This window comes from Cetorhinus maximus, chromosome 8 (genome assembly GCF_964194155.1).
Source record: "Cetorhinus maximus chromosome 8, sCetMax3.hap1.1, whole genome shotgun sequence".
NCBI lineage: Eukaryota > Metazoa > Chordata > Chondrichthyes > Lamniformes > Cetorhinidae > Cetorhinus > Cetorhinus maximus.
Window position 1 is genome coordinate 130,796,039 of NC_135886.1, and position 23,637 is coordinate 130,819,675.

General features: G+C 42.9%; 1 protein-coding gene across 3 annotated transcripts in view; it reads left to right on the forward strand.

The window, feature by feature from the left end:
* Positions 1-23,637, forward strand: part of LOC144683992 (A-kinase anchor protein 17B-like) — a 37,116-nt gene that overhangs the window by 10,264 nt on the left and 3,215 nt on the right. For 2 of the 3 annotated variants that reach the window (XM_078547651.1, XM_078547652.1), the window contains exons 3-5: positions 928-1,073; positions 5,440-5,677; positions 15,727-17,933. In XM_078547651.1, coding sequence (XP_078403777.1) covers positions 928-1,073; positions 5,440-5,677; positions 15,727-17,751 — 2,409 coding nt within the window. In that variant the 3' untranslated portion in view covers positions 17,752-17,933. Of the gene's footprint in view, positions 1-927; positions 1,074-5,439; positions 5,678-15,726; positions 17,934-23,637 lie in introns of those variants that run through there. The other variant, XM_078547653.1, reaches the window with a different exon arrangement.

The window sequence follows — 23,637 nt, forward strand, 5'->3', positions numbered from 1 at the left end:
ATCAAGACTGACACTCCAGCGCAGTACTGAGGGAATGCTGCACTGTTAGAGGGGCCAGCTTTTGCACGTGACGTTAAACCGAGGCCCTTTCCACCCTCTCAGCTGGGTGTAAAAGCCCCCTCAGCACTATTTTGAAGAAGAGCAGGAAAGTTATCCCTGGTGTCCTGAACAATAATTATCCCTCAATCCACGTGACAAAAAAAAACTGATTATCTGGTCATTATTGTATAGCTGTTTGTGGGAGCTTGCCATGTGCAAACTGGCATATTTCCTACATAAGATCATAAGAAATAGGAGTGGGCCATTCGGCCCTTTGAGCCTGCTCGGCCATTCAATAAGATCATGGCTGACTTGACTGTGGCCTTACCTCCACTTTCCTGTCTGGCCCTCTAATCCTTGACTGTCAAAAATCTGTCTCACTCAGCCTTGAGTATATTCAGCGGCCTAGCCTCCATTGCTCTCAAGAGAAGAGAATTCCACAGACTAATGACTATTGACAACAGCAACTACACTTCAAAAGTACTTCATTGGCTGTAAAGCACTTTGAGATGCCTGGTGGTCATGAGGAGCGCTTTATAAATGCAAGTCGTCTTTTTGTCAGTATGAATGACTGCTTAAAAGTGCAATGTTTCAGTGAGGCTGAATTTCAGTAATGGGAAAGAAGGTAGCTATTTAGCCTAAGGAAAGGAACATTTTTAGGCTTCGATTCCCTGTAGGCTGTTTAAAGTTTCCTTCAATTTCATTGATCAGTTCTGCCTGCCTCTTTCTGTACACTGGATATGGAGGGCCTTGATCAGTTTGACTCTGCGCTAATTTGGCTGATTTCTTTGTGCCACCTTCTGATGAACAATACCTTTATCCCTAACGTGTGCTTGTTTTAAGGTGCAGTAACTCGTACAGGGACCAGTCTCCTACTTTCTCTTCCAGGTGACCTTTGACACAACCAAGCACCTTAGTGACTCGTCCATTGAGAAGCGGAACCTGGAAAGGTTAAAGCTGCAAGAGCTGGAGAAACAGCGAGAGGAGCAAAAACGGAGGGACAAGGAAGAGGAGCAGGCCAAAGAGGCTGAACGGTAAATCAGAATCTATTCTGGGAGATGCCTGGGAAGGTTATGTCAAGTAAAACAATTTTTTTTTAAAAATTGCGCCCAGGCTGGCAAAGTGCTCAGATAAGAGTAAGTATAAATAGTTGTTTGGTAGAACAGAACTTGAGTATTGTTGAAAAAAAGAGACATGTCGATGCTTTTGTCTTGCACTCATCAGGACACTTCACAAGAATACCAATATATGGGGAAAACAAGAATTTAGAGTCTACTTGCTAACCAATCAGCACTCTCTTCACATAGAGTATAAATTGTTGTTTTCCCCGTATATTGGTATTCTTGCAGAGTGTCCTGAAGAGTGCAAGGTGAAAAGCTTTGATATGTCTCTTTTTTCAGCAATAATACATATAAAATTAACATTTCCAATACTCAGTTAACAAACTTAGTGGTAGAAACCCATTCCATTAGGGATAGTTTTGTGTGGGGTGGTTTACTTTGTATACTCCAACGTGGATGGTTAGTGAACGACTGCCTGTGGGGTGTGGTGCTGGGGTTTAATGTATTTGGCAGTGGTTAATGTCACACTGCCCCAGTGCCTTCCAACTTTGGTGCATTGATGTTTAACCTGCCTAACTGCTGGGTTGGCAAAGCTGAATTGTTTTTTTTTACTATTTAGGTTGACAGCATTCGTGGAATTTTCAAATTTTTGACCTTTTGATCTGCGAACAGGCTGGGGGGGGTAAACTGCTTCTCAGGGCACCGCAGAAACCAGTGTCATAAGTTTTTCTGGATTCATGTCAGCAGAAGCTATCAGAGGATTCCAAAATTAGTCAGTAAATGATCCCACGATGGCCCATTTGCAATCTGCTCCACTGTCAGATAGCAGTAGTTTGATCTATATGGGGTGGGGGAGGACTAACTTACATCTTAAAGCTTACAGTGCACACAAACTTGCTTAGAGACTGACTGGCTCCATGAAGTACACTCGCTGAAATCAAACAGCTAAAGAATTGATATCCATTTTAACACCCTTTTCGGTTTTTCTACTCACGTTCAGAACATAATTGCGTCAATAATAAATGTTGATTACATGACTAGGAATTAATTTTGAGGATTTGTTGGCAGTTATCTGGGCAAGTAGGATTTAGCTCAGGAATTTCAGGAAAATAGATTCGATGATGAAATCAGACCCCCAATTGCTGAGTGACTAAGCACATCGATTAGTGGGCACTAAGTTATACAGAGCAGGTCTGTACTGAATTAGCCCGCTTGGAGTCAGAGTGGGATGTTACAATTAGTTTTCACATTTATGTATTAGAGAGGAAGGGAAACTGATGAGGTTTTTTATTTGTTTCTGATTATTACTCCATTGGCTCTTGCAGATAGATGCTTGTGTGGATGGTGGATGAAGACAGAATCAGATTTGACTTTGGCTATGTGTCAGAAAAGTATAAGCCCATGGGATCCAAGCAAAAGTGGCAAGTTCGATCCAAAACTGACTCCGAGGTTGGAAGCGAAGGATAATGGTTGCTGGTTGTTTTTGACTGGAAGGCTGCTTCCAATGGGGTTCTGCCAGGCTCAGTACTAGGTCCCCTGCATTTTGTGGTATATATCAATGATTTGGACTTAAATGCAGGGGATATGATTAAGAAGTTTGCAAACAATACAAAATTTAACTGTGTGATTGACCAGTGAGAAAGGAAGCTGTAGACTGCAGGAAGGTATCAATGGACTGATCAAGTGGGCAGAAAAGAGACAAATTAAATTCAGTCCAGAGAAGTTTGAGGTAATACATTTGGGGAAGGCAAAAAAGGCAAAGGGAATACACAATAAATGGTAGGATACTGAGAAGTGTAGAGTAGCAGAGAGACTTTGGAGTGTAAGGTAAAAGGTAACTCCTGAAGGTAACAGGACAGGTAGATAAGCTGGTTAAGAAGGCGTATGGGATACCTTTACAAGAGCAAAATACTGCAGCTGCTGGAAACCTGAAAGAAAATGCTGGAAATACTCAGCAGGTCAGGCAGCATCTGTGGAGAGAGAAACAGAGTTTACGTTTCAAAGTGTTGTCAAAACTCCGAAAGGTCATTGTCCTGAAACCCTAATCATGGTTTTGAGGTGACATAAATTTTGCAGAACATCAATCTGTTCAGGGGGTATACAAGATCGCGCGTCACTCAACTTCATTCTTCAGTCACCACCAGCAACATAGATTAACTGGCCATTTATCTCATCTGCTCTTTGAATGACCTTGCTGTGCACAATGAGTTTCTATGTTTTCTGACAAAATAACTATCTTGGGGATGTGAATCATACCATATAAAGGCAAGTTATTTCTTTAGGGAAGAGTGATTATAATACAAACAACATATACCTCATACTGCAAGTGTGCAGAGTAACACTCTTAATTGTAGTAACAGTCCAAAAAATAACAAATGGAAGTCCCTCAACACCTCCCATATGGAGAAGTCTAATCCTTAATATGCAATTTTGCAGAACCACTCTGAGGGGTAATTTTAACCTAACACACCAGGCAGTAAAATCATCAAGATCAAATGAAATGCTAGTTATATTTCCCACCCGATATCACTGCCATTAGCTTTAACAAGTCTTGTAGAAGGTAAAACCGGTGTTGTCAGTTTCCTGACTGGCACGTTAAAATTGTCTCCTTTCAGTCTGAAGACTTAAGGCTGGGAATTTTTTTTAAAAAGTTGTTATTCCACAAGCTATACGTATTTCATTAAGTCGTATAGTATAAACAAGGTCACACGTCACTCTCATATGCTGCTACAACAACAACTTGCCTTTATAAGAACGCCCCTAACACAGAAAAATTGTCCCAAGCAGGCACTTTGTAGAGCTGTAATCCGTCAAAAATGGACACTGAGTCAAAGAAGGAGTCATTAGGAAGGGTAACCAAAAGCTTGGTCAAAGAGGTAGGCTTTAAGAAGATGGGGAGGAAGGATGTGATTGCACTGGAGAGGGTGCAGAGGAGATTTACCAGGATGCTGCCTGGGCTGGAGGGTCTGAGCTATGAGGAAGGATTATTTGGGCTGGGGTTGTTTTCCTTGGAGCAGCTAAAACAACCTGCTGCTGCCCCAAGGAAGACAAGAATGTGGAAGAAGAAATGGGGCATAATTTTACGTAACGTTTATGAGATTCCCTCTCACATATCGTTGGAAAGAGGAAGAAGTGATTAAGTATCGTGAAACATTATTTTTGTCACACTTTCATCTATATGATCCACTGTGTCTTCCGATCTAGCACATATAGACTCATCGATGTTCATAGCACAGGAGGAGGCTATTTGGCCTGTCATGTCTGCGCTGGTCAACAAAGACCTGACTACACTAATCTCATCTTCCAGCGCTTGGCCCATTGCCCTAGAGGCTATGGCAATGCAAGTGAATATCTAAATACTTCTTAAATGTTACAAGAGTTTCTGACTCAACCACCCTTTCAGGCAGTGAGTTCCAGACTCCCATCACCCTCTGGGTGAAAAGATTTCTCTTCAACCCCCCTCTTTGCCTTCTACCTCTTACCTTAAATCCATGCCCCCTGGTTATTGACCCCTCTACTAATGGAAAAAGTGTCTTCCTACCATCCTACCTATGCCCCTCATAATCTTATACACCTCTATCAGGTCCCCTCTCAACCTTCGCTGCTCCAAGGAAAACAACCCCAGCCTATCCAATCTTTCCTCCTAGCTCAGACCCTCCAGCCCAGGCAGCATCCTGGTAAATCTCCTCTGCACCCTCTCCAGTGCAATCACATCCTTCCTATAAGGTGGTGACCAGAACTGCACGTAGTTGTGGCCTAACCAGCGTTTTATACAGTTCCAGCGTAACCTCCCTGCTCTTGTATTTTATGCCTCGGCTAATAAAGGCAAGTATCCCATATGCCTTCTTAACCACCTTATCTACCTGCCCTGCTACCTTCAGGGATCTGTGGATAAGCACACCTAGGTCCCTCTGATATTCAGCACTTTCCAGGGTCCTACCATTTATAGTGTAATCCCTTGCCTTATTAGCCCTCCCCAAATACATTACTTCACACTTTTCCGGGTTGAATTCCATTTGCCATGTACTTGTGTGTTTAACAAAGAACAACGCTGGATTTTCTGGGTTTCCTTAATTCTGTCAACTTAATTTTAACAAGCAGAATTCTCCAGCCTGTAATGTAATCCCTTGCTTCAAAGAAGATAAATGTGGTTGCTATGTTATCTCACATGTAACATTGTGTTCATAAGGGAATGTGAACATAACTCTTTATGGTTCGTTGACAGGAAACTATATTTTATGAATTTTAAACTAATATTTAAATAAACATTGAAGAAACTCAAAATGCCCAGAATGTCTCTGTGTAAACTCACGTTGACTTCCTGGACTGTTGCCTTCAGGAGACGTAGGGAGGACGAGCGGGAAAGGGAGAGGAGACGGAAAGAAAAGCTCAGGAGGAGGGAACACAGGCAGAGAGAGCGGGAGGAGAGACGCCGCCTGCGCAAACAGTGGAAGATAAAAACGGGGAATGAAAAAGAGCAGAAGGAGGCCACTGCCTGGGAGGAGAGAAAACTGGTGTTAGCACAGAGGAAGCTGGACTCGTACAGGCTCCTCACGGTGCTCTTAAACAGTGCAAAAGTAAGTATCTGGTTTTGAGTGAATTTCTCCATCACCCTCTCCTTCGTGTGCCAGTCGCTCATTTTTTCCCTCTGATGTCTTCATTCTCCTAATAGGCACCGACCCCTGCGACGTTACCATTTCATCACTTGGCTGCTGGTCAAGCAGTGTCTTGATTTTAAAATTCACATCCTTGTTTTCAAATATTTCCATGGTCTACCCCTTCCCTAACTTTGTAAGCAGCCCCCCCTCCCCTCCAGCCCTACAACTCTCCGAGATACCTGTGGTCCTCTAATTCTGGCCTCTTGAGCATCCCCGATTTTAATCACTCCACTATTGGTGGCTGTGCCTTCAGTTACCTAGGCCTTAAGCTCTGGACTACTCTTCCTACTCCTCTCTGCCTCTCTACCTTGATTCCCTCCTTTAAGACACTCCTTAAAACCTACCTCTTTGACCAAGCTTTTGGTCTCCTGACCTAATATCTCCATTTGTGGCTCAGTGTCATTAAAGGCTGTATATAAATTGTTGTTGCTGTTGTAATAGTTCTGTGGGTCCCTCACTAAGTGGCCAATCCTTCATGTGCCAGTCTCAACACTGAGAATCAGCAGACTGTCCAAAGTGGATGCCATTCTACACCCAGTGCCCACACTTGCACACTCTCTGACAGGGAATGACTGGTTTTGGTTAGGAATAGGAGCAAAGCTCTTCCTTTTCTCCTCCTTAGCTCAGGGCACCTTTCCAGCTGAAGGTCCCAAACAGTGATCTGATTTGGGATTGTTCTAGTTGGTAAGGCTCAGTACCGTACTGGACAGTGGATTTGCCAGCAGAGCCATGGCAGAGCGGTGTGAATGCCAGAATAAAATATTGGCCCAAATCTTCCCACCAGGCTCGGAACCCCTATTTCCGACCCTTAATCAAACAGAAAAACACACACTTACCTTCCTCCGATTTTTCTGAGCAATCTTCCTACGGAGGGTCCTTCCAAACTGACTTGGTGCAGTAGACGTCGGAGAGAGCAGCGGAGAGAATCCATACAGGAGCCACACTCCCTCCTTTACGGCAATAGCTGCCGTGTTCTGGTAAGTAAAGAGTTTAAATGTCCCAAAGCTGCTTTGAAATGCTCCAGAGAGAAGGCAAGTAGGTAAGGGGGGGGGGTAGGGTGGGTAAGAGGGTACATTGGCTGAAGTAAAGATAAAGGTGGGTGAAGTAAGTGGGTAAGGGGATAGGGTGGGTAAGGTAAGGGGGTAGGATGGCAGGTGGTTAGGTGGTAGGTGGGTGAATGGGTAGGCGGGTCAAGGGATATATGGTTGGGTTGAGTTGTCGGGTCTAGGGAGAGTTGTGTGGTGGGGCGGTGCAGTTGGGTCCTGAGGGAGTTGTCAGGTTGGGGGCTGGTCAGGTTGGGTTGGGTGGGGGGGGTCAGGGATGGAGTCAGGGGTCAAGGAGGCAGTTGGATGGGAGTTCAGTGTGGGTGATTGGTGTATCAGTTGTATAGTTACCTAGGTGCTAGACTAGGATTTTTCTATCTAACATTTCCTGGGTAACTATCCAGGTAAGTAAGTTGGAACTGTCTGAAGTCTCCGACTCTAACTCAGTGTTGGAGACTTTTCCAGAGGGTTCCTGGGGAGTAGGGGAATTGACCACTGGAAGTTCAAACTTCCCTGGCAATTCCCACGGATTCCTTGTATTGGTATTTCTGACGGCTCCCGCATTTTCTGGGGTATGTCCAGTCTCTGAACATCCGGAGACTGGAAGATCTGAGCCATTGTCTTGTACCCTTTCCTCCCGAGGTTGCTGAGCAAGTTTAATTTATTTAATCAATTCTTAACTGGGCCACTAGGTGGAGCAATTCAGCCATAGATGCAAACTTTTGTTCTTTGTGCAAGATCCCACACTGTCCAAATTTCATCCTTCAATTACCAAAATAGGGATCATCTGGTTATTTATGCAAAATAAAAGCAAAATACTGCGGATGCTGGAAATCTGAAACAAAAACAAAAATAGTTGGAAAAACTCAGCAGGTCTGACAGCATCTGCGGAGAGGAACACAGTTAACGTTTCGAGTCCGTATGACTCTTCAACGGAACTAAAAAATATAGAAATGAGGTGAAATATAAGCTGGTTTGGGGTGGGGGGTGGGACAGGTAGAGCTGGATAGAGGGCCAGTGATAGGTGGAGGCAAAGAAAAGATTGCCAAAGATGTCATAGACAAAAGGACAAAGGGGTGTTGACAGTGGTGATATTAGCTGAGGAATGTGCTAATGGTGACATTAAGGATAGAAAGCAGGACGAGCAAGGGACAGATAGCCCTAGTGGGGGTGGGGTGGGGGGAAGGGATCGAAATAGGGAGTCATTTATGTTATTTGCTATGTGTAGTACCTTGTTGTGCACAAATTAGTTTCTGTGCTCCATAACAAAACAGCTGTCTTGAACATGGTACGGCTGCTATATAAATGCTACTTTTGACTTCCTAATGAAAGGGCGAAGTAGTAAATTACATAATGTGCACCTCATACTAAAATGTTTTTGGAAAGATGCTCTTACTTGTATGGCACTGTCCAAACATAACAAATAAAACTCTCTCAGGCAGAGCTTAAACAGATAGTCGATTCCATCCCATCAGGTTAAAATGACCCCAGAGAGTATGAAGATACTGCCAACAATGTTTGTTACCAGGACACATTTTACCACCAAATATATTTTCCAGACACTGTTGCTTCAGCCAACAGATTTATTTCAGCTTGTCAATTCTTAGTTGAGCCACTAGGTGGAGCATCTCAGCTGCAGATCAAAACCTGTTGTCAGCTGGGTGACATTCAAAGCAGTGAATCTCAACAACTTGTCTTTATATGGTGCCTTTAATGTAATGAAATAAAACATCTCAAGGCATTATAAAGCAAAGGTTGACACCAAGCCACGTAAGGCACTGTTAGGGTAAAAGCAAAGAACTGCGGATGCTGGAAATCCAAAACAAAAACAGAAATACCTGGAAAAACTCAGCAGGTCTGGCAGCATCGGTGGAGAAGAGCACAGTTGATGTTTCGAGTCCTCATGACCCTTCAACAGAACTAAGTAAAAATAGGAAAGGGGTGAAATATAAGCTGGTTTAAAGGTGGGGGGGTGGGGGGGGTTGTTGGGACAAGAAGAGCTAAGTAAAGGGCCAGTGATAGGGTTAGGGTAAATGGATAACAGTTTGGTCAAAGAGTTATGTTTTAAGGAGTGGCTTAAAGGAGAGGTTTAGAGAGGGAATTGCAGAGCTGAAGGCACGGCCACCAATGGCAGAGCAATTAAAATCAGGGATACTCAGGAGGCAAGAATTAGAGGAGCGCAGGTACCTTATAGAGATGTGGGGCTGGAGGAAATTACAGAGATGGGGAGGGGCGAGGCCATGGAGGGATTGAAAACGAGGATGAAAATTGTAAAACTCAGGAGTTGCCTAACTGGGAGCTAAGGTAGGTCAGCGAGCATGGGGTGACGATTGAACAGAACTCGGTGCGAGTGAGGACACAGACAGCATCTCCTGTTTACCTGTTCTGTGGCTGTGGAAGATCGTCATTTCCCCACCCCGTTTTAAGGAAATAAAATCGGGGGAAAATGGACAAAATAAATGCTGAAAATCAGCTGGGCCGGTTGGTTTTGTGGTGCCTCAAGTTCAGGTGTGTCCAGCTGCCCTATCCCACAGCAAAGATACAAGGACAGATGTCATAACAACAAAATGCATTTCTATAGCGCTACAGAAATGTGCAGGCCCTAGGAACATAGGATTTAGGAGCAGGAGGAGGCCATTCAGCCCTTCGAGTCTGCTCTGCCACTCAATAAGATCATGGCTGATTTGGTTGTGTCTCAACTCTACTTTGCCATTTGCTCTCAATAACTCTTGTTTACCAAAAATCCAATTCTGTCCTGAATAAATTCAATGACCTGGCCTCCACTGCTTTCTAGGGAAGAGAGAGTGAGAGAAAGTGTCTCCTCATTTCCATCTTAAACGGTAGACCCCTTATTTTTAAACTGTGTCCATTGGTTCTAGTCTCTCCGACAAGTGGAAACATCCTCTCGGTATTTACCCTATCAAATCCCCTCAGGATCTTATATGTTTCAAAACGATCACCTCTCATTCTTCTGAACTCCGATCGGTGTCGGCCCAGCCTGTTCAACCTTTCTTCATAGAAAGATAAGCCCTTCATCCCAGGAATGAGTCGAGTGAACCTTCTCTGAACTGCTTCTAACACAATTATATCTTTCTTGAAATAAGGAAACCAAAACAGTACACAGCATTCCAGATGTGGCCTCGCCAAGGCCCTGTATAGCTGCACTAAAACTTCCCTACTTTTATGTTCCATTCCCTTTGCAATAAACACCAACATTCCATTTGCCTTCCTCATCACTTGCTGTATCTTCAGACTATTTGTGATTTAAGTACAACACCCAGCTCCCTCTGTACCACTGAGTTCTGCAATCTCTCTCTGTTTAAATAATTCGCTGCTTTTCTATTCTTCCTGCCAAAATGGACAAGTTCACATTTTCCCACAATATACTGCATCTGCCAATTCTTTTGCTCATTCTCTTAACCTGTCTACATCCCTTTGCAGACTCTTTACCTCTTCTTGGCACTTACTTTCCTACCTATTTTGGTGTCATCAGCAAACTTAGCTAACATACCCTTCCATCCAAATCATTGATGTAGATTCCACTTGTCACAGCCTCCCAACCCGAAAAAGACCCATTCATCCCTACTCCCTGCTTCCTGTTAGCCAACCTATCCTTTATCCATACCAATATGATGTTACCCTCCTATACCATGTAATCTTATTTTGTGGAGTAACCTTTGATGTGGCACCTTATCAAATGTCTTCTGGAAATCCAAGTACAGCACATCTACAGGTTCCCCATTATCCACCTTGCTTGTTAATTTTTCAAAAAGAGCTTGCAGGTGGTCGCATTCTCAATTGCCTCCTGCCCTTGTTCTTCTGGGTTATAGATTACCAGGTCCAGAATACCCTGCTCCCTGGTTGGCTCTAGAAAGTACTGCCCTAAGAAATTGTCCCGAATACACTCTATGAACTCATGTTCCTGGCTGCCTCTGCAAATCTACATGTAGGTTAAAGTCACCCTGATTATTGCTGCATCTTTTTTTCACACCCCATTTATTTCTTCCTGTATAGCCTGTCATACCATGTAACTACTGTTAGTGCTCCCACAAGTGACCTCTTAACTTCACTATTTCTTATCTCTACCCAAAATGATTCTACATGTTGCTGTTTCAAGTCAAGGTCATTTCTCAATACTGCACTAATGACATCCTTAATTAACAGAGCTATCCCACCACCTTTTCCTAGCTTCCTATCTTTTTGAAATGTCAAATACCTTTCAATACCCATGTCCCAGCCTTGGCCACCCTGCAACCATGTCTCAATAATGGCTATCACACAGAATCACAGGATCACAGTGCAGAAGAGGCCCTTCAGCCCATCGAGTCTGCACCGACACGTGAGAAACACCTGACCTACCTACCTAATCCCATTTACCAGCACTTGGCTCATAGCCTTGAATGTTATGATGTGCCAAGTGCTCATCCAGGTACTTTTTAAAGGATGTGAGGCAACCCGCCTCCACCACCCTCCGAGGCAGTGCATTCCAGACCGTCACCACCCTCTGGGTAAAAAAGTTTTTCCTCACATCCCCCCTAAACCTCCTGCCCCTCACCTTGAACTTATGCTCCCTTGTGACTGACCCTTCAACTAAGGGGAACAGCTGCTCCCTATCCACCCTGTCCATGCCCCTCATAATCTTGTACACCTCGATCAGGTCACCCCTCAGTCTTCTCTGCTCCAACAAAAACAACCCAAGTCTATCCAACATCTTTTCATAACTTAAATGTTTCATCCCAGGCAACATCCTGGTGAATCTCCTCTGCACCCCCTCCAGTGCAATCATATCCTTCCTATAATGTGGCGACCAGAACTGCACACACTACTCCAGCTGTGGCCTCACCAAGGTTCTATACAATTCCAACATGATCTCCCTACTTTTGTAATCTATGCCTCGATTGATAAAGGCAAGTGTCCCATATGCCTTTTTCACCACCCCACTAACATGCCCCTCCAAGAAATTGAATGACAAAATCAGCTCCGTAGAGTTTGGAGAGGACAGGGATGGCTGGACTGAGCATCCTAGCAAGGATGCAGCCTGTAACATTTTGATTAAGTTGTAGCTTCTAGAGGGTTGAGGCAGTGAGCCAAATGAGCAGTGTTGGAGACCTCGAGATAACTAAGGCATGGACTAAGGTTTTGTTGTGGGAGTGGGCTAGGAGATGTGGAGTTGCAGTGTTGGGAGGTAGAAAATAAAGTGGAGGTGATGAGAGACAGGAAGCTGAACCTGAGGTTGAATGGGGTGTCAAAGTTCTACATCTCCCATATCTAACTGGTGCCAGCTGGGGAGGCGAGTGGGAGCCGAGAGGGAGGAGGCACTTACATGCAAGTGGCAGCCAGAAAGTTAGATTTGCTTTTGTGGGCACTATGCTGAAGGAGGTTCTGGCTCATCCAGATCCTGATCTTGGGAAGGCTTTAGCAAACACCTTATGGATCAGTGGAGTGGGAAGTATCCTGCATTGTCAGCATGTGAAAGTTGGCACCATGATTGACCCAGTACTTTGGAAAGATGGGTGAAGGAAGGAATGGTTAACATTGGGCTTGCTCATTGTGCTGTTACTGCCTGGATAGCTTATGGTGGATGCCACTAAACAAATAGTGAACAAAACAGATCTGCACCAGAGAAGGTGGTAACACGACCTTCTGCTAAGCTTTTCCACAGGACACCAAACACACTGTGTGTGTGTGTGAAATAAAAACACTAAATAACACTGAATAAAAACAGTAAAGTATGGCAAACTCAGATGTAGGAGATTAGTATTCAGGGGATTGTGTTGTGTCGAACACTCTGTAACATGTGGTGTGCTGTGTAATGGATCATCAGTACTCCTCCCTTTCATACTATTGGCACAGTAACCACTTCATATCCTGCTAACCTGTTAACCTCGGCTCCAATTCCTCTCAATGGAAAGGATGGAAATGTGAAACTGACTGTGACAGAGAAACATGTTATCTGGGGTATACCCTACCTGCAGGTTTTGGTCGCACACTAGATTGCCCTATTTGTGGAATATTATGAACCCAGCAGGATAACTTACCTTACACTTTGAGCTGTCATTTTTCCATATCAGTAGCAAACAGAGTATAATGGAGCCCCGCCAGTTGAGAATGACTTTATATGCCCTTGTAGAATAATGCAGGCGCTTTTTGCAAAGTTTTCACAAGGAACCTTGGATAATATTTAACCCTCTTTGAAAACAAATCTTATTTTGTCCACTCACTGAGTTTGGCACCAACTGTTGATAGGACTCACCCTTTTCCCTTATATCAATTGATTGCACAAACAGAGTGGCCGATATCTTGACGCATATTTGAAAAGCCAAGCTAAACCTATGCAATCAATAAATTAAATGAAACCAAAGAAGTAAATTATCTTATGGATGCATATGTTGGATAACAAAAGTGACTGTCTTAAGTAAGGCGACAGGTATCTTCCTTTATACAGAGTACAAACCAAAGGAAATGACACTATATTGTAAGTAGGTTCTATAGTGCATTACCATTACACAGGTCTCTTTTGCATGCGCACTCTGAGGAAGGTAATTGTTGGTCCCTGTATTACCCTGATAGTGAGTATCACATGATTTACCTTTATACAATGTTAGGATCTTGTCATATTATGCAAAACAAAGGCACATAAAGTCTTTTCCACCTGAAGTTCAACCTCACACTGTACATTTCTGTGGAGGATATTACCAATAATAGACTGGCTGCTCAACGTGCATTATAACTTCCTAGAGTAGGTTGGCTCTTAATTAAAATACCCTGCAACACTTTAGAATCATGCAACAGAGGAAGTGGCCATTCAGCCCATTGTGTCTATGCTGGCTCTTTGAATGAGCTATCCAATTAGTCCCACACCCCCTGCTCTTTCCTCATAGCCCCGCAAACATTCCTACCACAGGATCTAATCCAATTTCTTTTTGAAAATTATTACTGATTCTGCTTCCAACATCCTTTCAGGCAATACATTCCAGACCATAGCTTGCTGCATTAAAAAAAAGTCCTTGTCTTCTCTCTGGTTTGTTTGCTGATCAATATAAATCTGTGCTTTCTGGTTACCAACCTACCACTTTCTGGACCCACCAGTTTCTCCTTATTCATTATGATCAAAATCCTTCATAATTTTCAACACCTCTATTAAACACTTAACCTTCTCTGCTCTAAGAGGAACAATCCCAGGTTTTTCAGTCTCTCCACATAACTGAGGTCCATCATCCCTCACACCATTCTAGTAAATCTCCTCTAGACCACCTCCAAAGCCTTTAGATTTCTCTAGATTGCCCTTGATAGGTAATCCATAAATATTCACTTCTCTTCACCTGGAATTTCTCACACACTCAGCTCCTGCTGTTTGCTTTGCCAAATGTCCTTATTTCATGGAAATGGCGGAGGAGAGGAAGAGAGTGGCATTAGGGAATGCTGGCATAGGGAAGTTCAGCATTCTCTGGGCCATTATTTGGTGCAAAGGGAGGCCGACTTAATTCAACTTATTTTGGCAGTGAATATCTTTGTTTCATGTTTTGTTTGCTCTGTTGCTACTATATCGATATTATAGAGGTTTTTTCCAAGGTTGTTGTATTAATGTACCAGTAACAAAGTTCCAGATGGGTAAGGTATGAAGTTGAGCTGTTTGCTTATCATTGCACATTTGTAACTCCTCAGATAATGAGGTAGTCCACACCCACTTACAGCAAGACCTGGACAACATCCAGACATTTGCATCACACAACTGCCAGGCAATGCCCATCTCTACCAAGAGAGGAACTCGACATTCAACACCAGTGCCATTGCCAAATCCTTCACCATTAGTATCCTAGGGCTGACCATTGACCAAAAACTCAACTTGACCAGCCTAAATAAATAGCATGGCTACTGAAGCAGTTCAGAGACTGGGTGTTGTATGGCAAGGGCCTGGATCCTGACCCCCTTAAGCCTCCCCAACAACTCACATACCAGGGGTGCGATGAAAAACTCTCCACTTGGATGCAGCTGCAAAAACTCTCAAGTAGCTCAACATCTAGGAAAAACAGTCTGCTTGATACTACCCAATCCAGTAGCTTAATCATTCACCCCCACCATTGGTATATTGTGGCTGCAGTATATCCTATCTGTAGAATGCACTGGAGCAACTTGCCAAGATTTCTTTGACAGTATTTCTCAAGCCTGTGACTCCACCAGCTATAAGGATGAGAGCAGTGGGTGCACCTAGTAGGAACACTATCATCTACAACTTCCCCTCCAAGTTGCATAAGCTCCTGACTTGGAACTAAATCACCAATCCTTCATTGTCATTGGATCAAAACCCTGGAACTGCTTGCCTGCAAGGCTAGCATTTGTTGTCCACCCCTAATTACCCTTGAACTGAATGGCTTGCTAGGCCATTTCAGAGGGCAGTTAAGAGTCAAACACATTACTGTGGGCCTGAAGTCACATGCAGAGTAGATCAGGTAAGGATATCAGATTTCCTTCCCTAAAAGGTTTTTTATGACAATCAATGATAGTTTCATGGTTACTATTACTGAGTTTTCAATTCCAGATTTTTAATTAGAAGTAAAATTAAATTCCACCAGCTACCACAGTGAGATTTGAACCTATGTGCCCAAAGTATTAACCTGGGCCTTTGGATTACTAGTACAATCACATTACCACTACACCACTGTCTCTCCCTGTACCTATACTGCATGGATTGCAGCAGTTCAAGAAGGTTCACAACCATCTTCTCAACTTAAATTAAGGATGGGCGATAAATGCTGGACTTTCCAGCGATACTCACATCCCGAGAATGGGAAATGGAATGTCAGATGTTTGTTTTGTCTTGCGGTGACTAATATATTTGCCAGTAAATATTTTGTAGATATGAAATGGGCCTAATCACCATCACCTTTGCCAGACATTGACTTTACTGTTTTTGTTTGTTTATAGTTGTTCTTGCAAAAAGAAATGAGGTTTCGAAAGAGACAGCTTCCTGAGAGCGACACAGCAAACTGTTACCAGAAAAGGCTGAAATGTGAACACGTGGAAGAAAATGAACGAAAGAAACCAGGTGAAGCTGTCGCCGGAAAGGAGGGCTTTCAAAAAGTGGAGACTGAAGAATGGAAGAAGATTAAGATGGCACAGAAAATCACTGATGAGGAGAAGCACAAGTCACTTACTGGAGCAAATGAGCCTTTGAGATCACAAACCAACAAGTTTCCATTCACGACCTCACTGATAGACATGACTCCTGTTGACTCCGAAGGACAGCACAGCCCTGTCAGGGAAAAGGGCACAACATCCCATGAATCTGGATCATTGCAAATTACCGTGACCCAAGATTGTGGTGCACACTTACATAACCAGCATCTAGGTGGCTACAATGATTACCGGTGCAATCGACACTCGCGTAAGGTCACCACTGTGGATCGGCAGATTCGCCGTCAGCTTTACAGCTATGAAGATTTTGTCAGTTGTTTGCTGGATTACCATCAGCTTGCCTGCCCTTCAGATCTCACCCGTGGAAATATCTGCCTTGGTACCAGCGGCTCAGGAAACCACTCTGAGTGGCGGAGGATAGTCTCTGACAATGGGGAAAGCTTCCGAATAGATTTGAAGAATAAATCGAGCCACCTTTGCACCAAGGTTAGCGTCACACCACAAAACAGGTGGCACGATTATGACCACGACAGCAATTACAGGTGGACAATCACCATAGGCAAGTCTGGTGCCAAGCAGAAAGCCTCCAGCAGTAGTGCTAACCATCAGCTGAACGACTATAACAGAGAGTTCCAGGTGCAGTGGAAGGATTCAGGCAGCCAGTTGGATTTTCGGAAAGATTTAACCGGTGGGAGTCAACTGTACTTAAAAGATATAGTTGGTGTCTCAGAGAAAAGTTGTGTTGCCTCTGTCTATGACTTTAAAAACCAAGAGGGGAAATTGGTCAGTAACCCTGAGAATCTGTATTCCAGCACCAAGGATCTGTGGATATCTTCCCATTCAGGCTCCAAAGAACCATGGAAAAATCCCACTACCAACTGGAAAATTTCAATTAAAAACACTCAGGACAATTTGGCTCAACCAAGGCTAGAGGACAGTAATCAGTGCAGGAATTCAAGCAAGAAGTACAACCCCCAACTGAAATCTCATTGCAAGGTAACCAAGATTGAACCAGATTGTCCCAAGCAAGAATACACAGATGAGCTGAAGCAATCAAACAAAACAGTAAAGCACATACATAAGGATGACGCTTGTGAGTTCAGTGCTGTGCCCAGCTGGTCAAATTGCAAGTCAGGAATTCACCAAGAAGCCTTGAACCACAAGCCTAACAAAAAATCTCAAACATGCAGCAATGACACAAAGCCAGCTCCCAGTGGATCCAGGAGTGAGCTAAAATATCCTTGGAAAGAAAATGAAAGCAAGTTAAAGGAAGAACTTAACAATTCTGGCAAACCTAGTAGGGGGCACCAGAGGAAAGACTTATGGGATGGTGAAGGATCTGGGAAAAAGCTTAGCAATGTGTCAGATTTGGGTAATCAGCTGTCTAGTTGCTCTGAAGTCTTCAGTGATGAAGCAAAGCACAAAATAAAGGAAAGCAACACAGTGGTCATTGTACATCCCAAAGACAAGCACTGTAAACGTAAAAATCATCTCATGGATTCTAATAGAGATGTGAAAACCCATTGGAAAGGTCTTTCTGCTTCATCTCAGCACGTGAAGAATGAATGGATAGATAATTATTGCCCTTATGAGAGGGGTTTCAGCATTCACCATGGTGGCTATGGAAATTATTCTTGGCCTCACGAAAGAGATTTTGGGCATCATTATTACCATTCTCAAATAGAAGCAAATGGAAACCAGACATACTTTGACAAGCAGCTTGGTTTTGACCATGGGCTTTATGATGATAACAGAAATGGGCAAAAAATGAAGAAGCATGAAAATGATTCAAACAAATTTCATCACCGTAAATAAGCAAACGCATTAAAGTGAATAAAAACAATTTAGGAGGTCTAAGCACAGTGAAGCTCATGCATCATCATATCTTCTATAAATTAGTGACCTAATCTGCTTATTTTATCCAAAGCACCAAACATAAAAAACAGATTTCCATATGATTTGACTTGTGCTATTACAATAAAACCCATTTAAATACATTGATGCTTTTCTAGGCCAAAGCACTTCAATTAATCTGATTTGAACAAAGTAGCATATTAAACCTAGCTTAGGTATGAATTGACATATGGTTGTGTAAATGCAATATTATAGCCTGTTTGATTGACCAGCAATCATTCTCTTTCTGCGAACATGTTTGAGAGAACAAATTCTATATTTGGGAGTCAACATAGAAAAGGATGCACTCCAGATATTTGGCAACCAAAGGAAATAGGAACAACATAACAAGTGTTCCCCAAAAATTACATTTAAACTTCCTCCTTCTCATTAATATTTTGTCCTAGCCAACATTGTCCCCACAAAAACAATCTGGTCACTTACCTTACTGCTTTCTTGGGAGCTTGCTGTGTGCAAATTGGCTGCAACATTTGCCTATGTTACCACAGGGCAACACTTAAATAGTTCATTGACTATGAAATGCTTTGTGACATCCTGGGGATGTGAAAGGTGTTATATAATTGCAAGTTCCTATTACAGTGGACAAAGTCAGTGATACAGCAGGCTTTGTACTGGAACAGAGGACATAAGCTTTATTATTCTCTGGTCCTGGTTCCTACTTAAACTCTGATACGCCAGTGAATTAGCGTGGCATAGACCTAACTTTAATTGCAACCCTCACAGCACAACATTATTTCAACCTTTTTTCTCTCTACTCAGACCTTTAGTTCTAGCCAAAGCCTGATTTAACAGGGGAATATGGTTTTCCCAATGAGAGGGCACCACTGTACCATTTAGTTTGACAACCCACTTCGTAAAATGTAGTGGTTCTTGTTTTTCTTTGTTAAATGTTTACTTTTGGTGGTTAAAAGACTCAAATTAAATCATACTATGAATATAAAATGTTCATAAATCAACCTGTAGCAGCATTTCTAAAAGAGAGACAATCCAAGTGGTTAAATATAAATTTACAGATTTGGTTAGAATCTAAGGACCTTATTAGCTTTGTTTACTGCATACAGACACGTTCAGATGAGATGATAAGCATTTGAATGCAACATGCCTCCACAGTGGCTGATAAATAATTCCTAATCTGTATCCTCTCATTTGATGATTTTTGTTAGGTACAAGGATCTATTGCGAAGAGTTGAATTGATATTTTTAAATCAGAGACTGAAGAAGAAAGTTAATTTTTTTTTAAATCCTCTGAATGGAGACTAGAATAAATAACTGAGTATTTACACTGATTTATTTACACTATTTACACTAAAAAGATTTTACACTGAGTATGTTACAATGCCCCCACCCACTCCAATCTAAATTGCCAGCGCATTCAGCTCAGGGGCTGTGAAAGTCACCGTTGTCCTAGGGGACCATAAACTGCTCTCTCATTGGAGAGAGAGACAACTGGCAGAGAGTTTAACCTGAGGGTCACCACACCTCAGTCAAGGGGTGAGGTTGAGAATTCATGGATGACCTCAGTCGATATGGAAATTAAACTGCGCTGTTGGCGTCACACTGTATCATAAACCAGCCGTCCAGCCAACTGGGCTAACTGACTCCAACAGGAGCTGTATGTGACTAGAGATATTAATAATGTAATTCTTAACCCATTTACTGGCCTGCAGAGAAACTTGCTTTATAGCATCACATTCCATTTGCTGGCCACTCTAGGTTCAAACTCATGTTAGTTTCACAGGTGACTTTATAAAAACAAAAGATTGGAATACTTAAATTCTAGCTTTTGTTAAACTGCATTTGTTCAAAGCAGAATTAATTTACAACATGCATCATAAATGGTCTGATACCGTCACTTGCTTAGAACTAGCAATACTCAGTTGTACCGTGGCTCTGCAAAGTTCTTTGTTTAGGTAGGTGCAATTCTTCATGATGCTTGTAGGTCCAATCGCTGGTCTCCAAAAGCTGATGACATTTTCTAATGTTATTGAGTTTAAAAAATTAAAATGATAACTTATGGAAACTGTTGTTCCACAGCCAGTGTAAAACCAAAGCAACTTGAGATCTACCTGATTAAGACCAACGTCATTCTATCTGAACTGCATCTGGTGCGAGAGAACTGTAGATATATTACAGATTATGTGCTGTTATCTGCTGCACCACTACCTGTTTGCCACTTTGAGGGAAAGAGATGCAGTGTTTTTATCTGTAAATTCTTTGATCTATTTGTACTGCATCAGTGTAACATTATTCTGCAGTCACAATTAATGAAACAACTGCAAGGATTTATGGTGGTGAATCACAGAATCTCACAGTGCAGAAGAGGTCCTTCGGCCCTTCGAGTCTGCACCGACACGTGAGAAACACCTGACCTACCGACCTAATCCCATTTACCAGCACTTGGCCCATAGCCTTGAATGTTATGATGTGCCAAGTGCTTATCCAGGTACTTTTTGAAGGATGTGAGGCAACCCGCCTCCACCACCTTCCCAGGCAGCGCATTCCAGACCGTCACCACCCTCTGGGTAAAAAAGTTTTTCCTCACATCCCCCCTAAACTTCCTGCCCTTCACCTTGAACTTATATTCCCTCTCGTGACTGACCCTTCAACTAAAGGGAACAGCTGCTCCCTATCCACCCTGTCCACGCCCCTCATAATCTTGTACACCTCGATCAGGTCTCCCCTCAGTCTTCTCTGCTCCAACAAAAACTACCCAAGTCTATCCAACCTCTCTTCATAACTTAAATGTTTCATCCCAGGCAACAGCCTGGTGAATCTCCTCTGCACCCCCTCCAGTGCAATCACATCCTTCCTATAATGTGGCGACCAGAACTGCACACACTACTCCAGCTGTGGCCTCACCAAGGTTCTATACAACTCCAACATGACCTCCCTACTTTTGTAATCTACGCCTCGATTGATAAAGGAAAGTGTCCCATATGCCTTTTTCACCACCCCACTAACATGTCCCTCTGCCTTCAGAGATCTATGGACACACACGCCAAGGTCCCTTTGTCTCTCAGAACTTCCTAGTGTCATGCCGTTCATAGAATACTTCCTTGTCAAATTACTCCTTCCAAAGTGTATCGCCTCACACTTTTCAGAGTTAAATTGCATCTGCCACTTATCTGCGCATTTACAGATATATCCTGTTTATATCTTCCTGTAGCCCAAGACACTCAATCTCACTGTTAACCATTCGGCCAATCTTTGTGTCATCCGCAAACTTACTAATCCTAACCCCCCCCCCCACCCCCGCCCCCAGCCCCCAGCCCCCCCAATAGTCATCTATGTCGTTTATATAAATGACGAATAATAGGGGGCCTAGCACAGATCCCTGTGGTACACCACCGGACACTGGCTTCCAGTCACTAAAGCATCATTCTGTCATCACCCTCTGTCTCCTACAACTAAGCCAATTTTGAATGCACCTCATCAAATGACCCTGTATCCCATGTGCATTTGCCTTCTTTATAAGTCTCCCATGTGGGAACTTGTCAAAGGCTTTTCTGAAATCTATATAAACTACATCAACTGCACTACCCTCATCTACACACCTGGTCACCTCCTCAAAAAATTCAATCAAATTTGTTAGGCATGACCTCCCTCTGACAAAGCTAAGCTGACTATCCCCGATCAAACCTTGCCTCTCCAAGTGGAGATAGATTCTCTCCTTCAGAATTTTCTCCAATAGTTTCCCTACCACTGACGTGAGGCTCACTGGCCTGTAGTTCCCTGGCTTATCTCTACAACCCTTCTTAAATAGCAGAACCACATTAGCTGTTCTCCAGTCCTCTGGTACCTCCCCCGTGGCCAATGAGGAATTAAAAATTTGGGTCAGAGCCCCTGCGAACTCCTCAGCAGTCTGGGACACAAATCATCCAGACCTGGAGATTTGTCCACTTTTAAGCCTGCCAACACCTCCAAAACCATGTCACTCCCTATATCCATTTGCTCGAGAACCTCGCAGTCTCTCTCCTCAAGTTCGGTACCTTCATCCTCATTCTCTTGGATGAAGGCGGATGTGAAGTATTCGTTCAACACTCTAGCGATGTCCTCTGGCTCCACCCATAGATTGCCCCCTTGGTCTCTACTCTTTCCCTGGTTATCCTCTTCCCATTGATATACTTCTAGAATATCTTGGGATTTTTCCCTACTTTTACCAGCCAGAGCTTTCTCATCTCCCCTCTTTGCTCTCCTAATTGCTTTCTTAAGCTCCACCCTGCACTTTCTGTACTCCACTAATGCCTCTGCTGATTTGCTCCCCTTGTACCTGCTAAAAGCCTCTCTTTTCCTTCTCATCGTATCCTGAATATCTCTGGTCATCCATGGTTCTCTGGTCTTGTTACTCCTTCCTATCACCCTAGAGGGAACATGCTGAGCCTATACTCTCCCCATTTCCTTTTTGAACGCCCCCCCACTGCTCCTCTGTAGCTTTCCCCACAAGTAGCTGTTCCCAGTCTACCTTGGCCAGATCCTGCCTTATTTTACTAAAATCCACTCTCCCCCAATGCAAAACATTTTTTAGCGATTTGTCTATTTCTTTGTCCATAACAAGCTACAAAAGTAGCACCTTTTGCATTCTAATTCAACAAAGACAAGGCCAAGGTTAAATATTTTGCACAATTACCAAAGATTAGTCACTCTTGTGGAATTCCCCCCATAAACCTCTCCACCCTTCCGTCCTCTTTTACGACAGTCTTACCTGTCCTGATATCACTTCGCGGTGTTAAATTTTGTTTGATAATACACCTGTGAAGCGCCTCATGAGACTTTCACCATGTTAAAAGGTACAAATGCAAGTTGGTGTTGTAGAGTCACAAACAGGGAATTAAGACCAAGTGTGATCTTCAGGTCAAATAGGGTTAGAAGGCAGGACTGGATTAGGGCCCACAAACAATGGAAAGAAAGTCAATCCATTTGAGGTAATTGTAATCTTTTGCTGGGACTGGGCTGGGAAACTATACTTATTAAACAACAGTCAAGGTTCAACAAGTTGTAATCAACTTGTTTTATCTCCTTATCCCCAAAACACCTCAGCACCTGCTCACTACATTTCATCCATTATAACTTTCCTCAACTTAGTCAAAGGTTGACTGACAATGTTTCCAAATTTAATTTTGTGATAAGTAAAATATTTATTTCAGGCAGTTCAGTTAAAAAACCTGCCTGAAGAGACTTTTCTTTATTAGAGATTAGTATTCAGAATCCAGGTCAAGGGTTGTCTGGATTTACTCTGAAACCTAGCAGGCACCCAGTTTGGATTGGTCACTATACAAAACTTGACCTGGTGTTTCAATGATTTTAAAGGGTAGATCCTCAAGGTAACAGTATGAGGATGCACTGAGAAGCCATGACAGGATACGTTTTAGCTACATTTAGATAAATGGGCTGAAACCAAGTCTCACTGAACTGACAGGCCCAAGCAATTTGTTGGAGATTTAGTGAATAGAGGTTAATTTAATGATGTCTCCTCTTTTGCAGGTGGAAAACTGCACCTCCAAAGTAAAATGAAGCTCATTCTCAGCCAGGCAGTGTTAAGGTGCAGAACAGAAACATAATTTTCCATCTGTGATAGTGACAAATTGGGTGAGCGAACCAACACTAAGTTGCAGTGATATGTGGTATTTAATTAATGTAATTGCAGTGCAGATCAAAACTTTTGAGACAATTTGGGCTCAAAAAGCAATGATTTTTAGTAGGTGTGTTCTATCACTGCAACCTAGAGTCTTGGTTCATTCACCCAATTTGTCACTATCAGAAATGGAAAGTTCTGTTTCCATTCTTTCA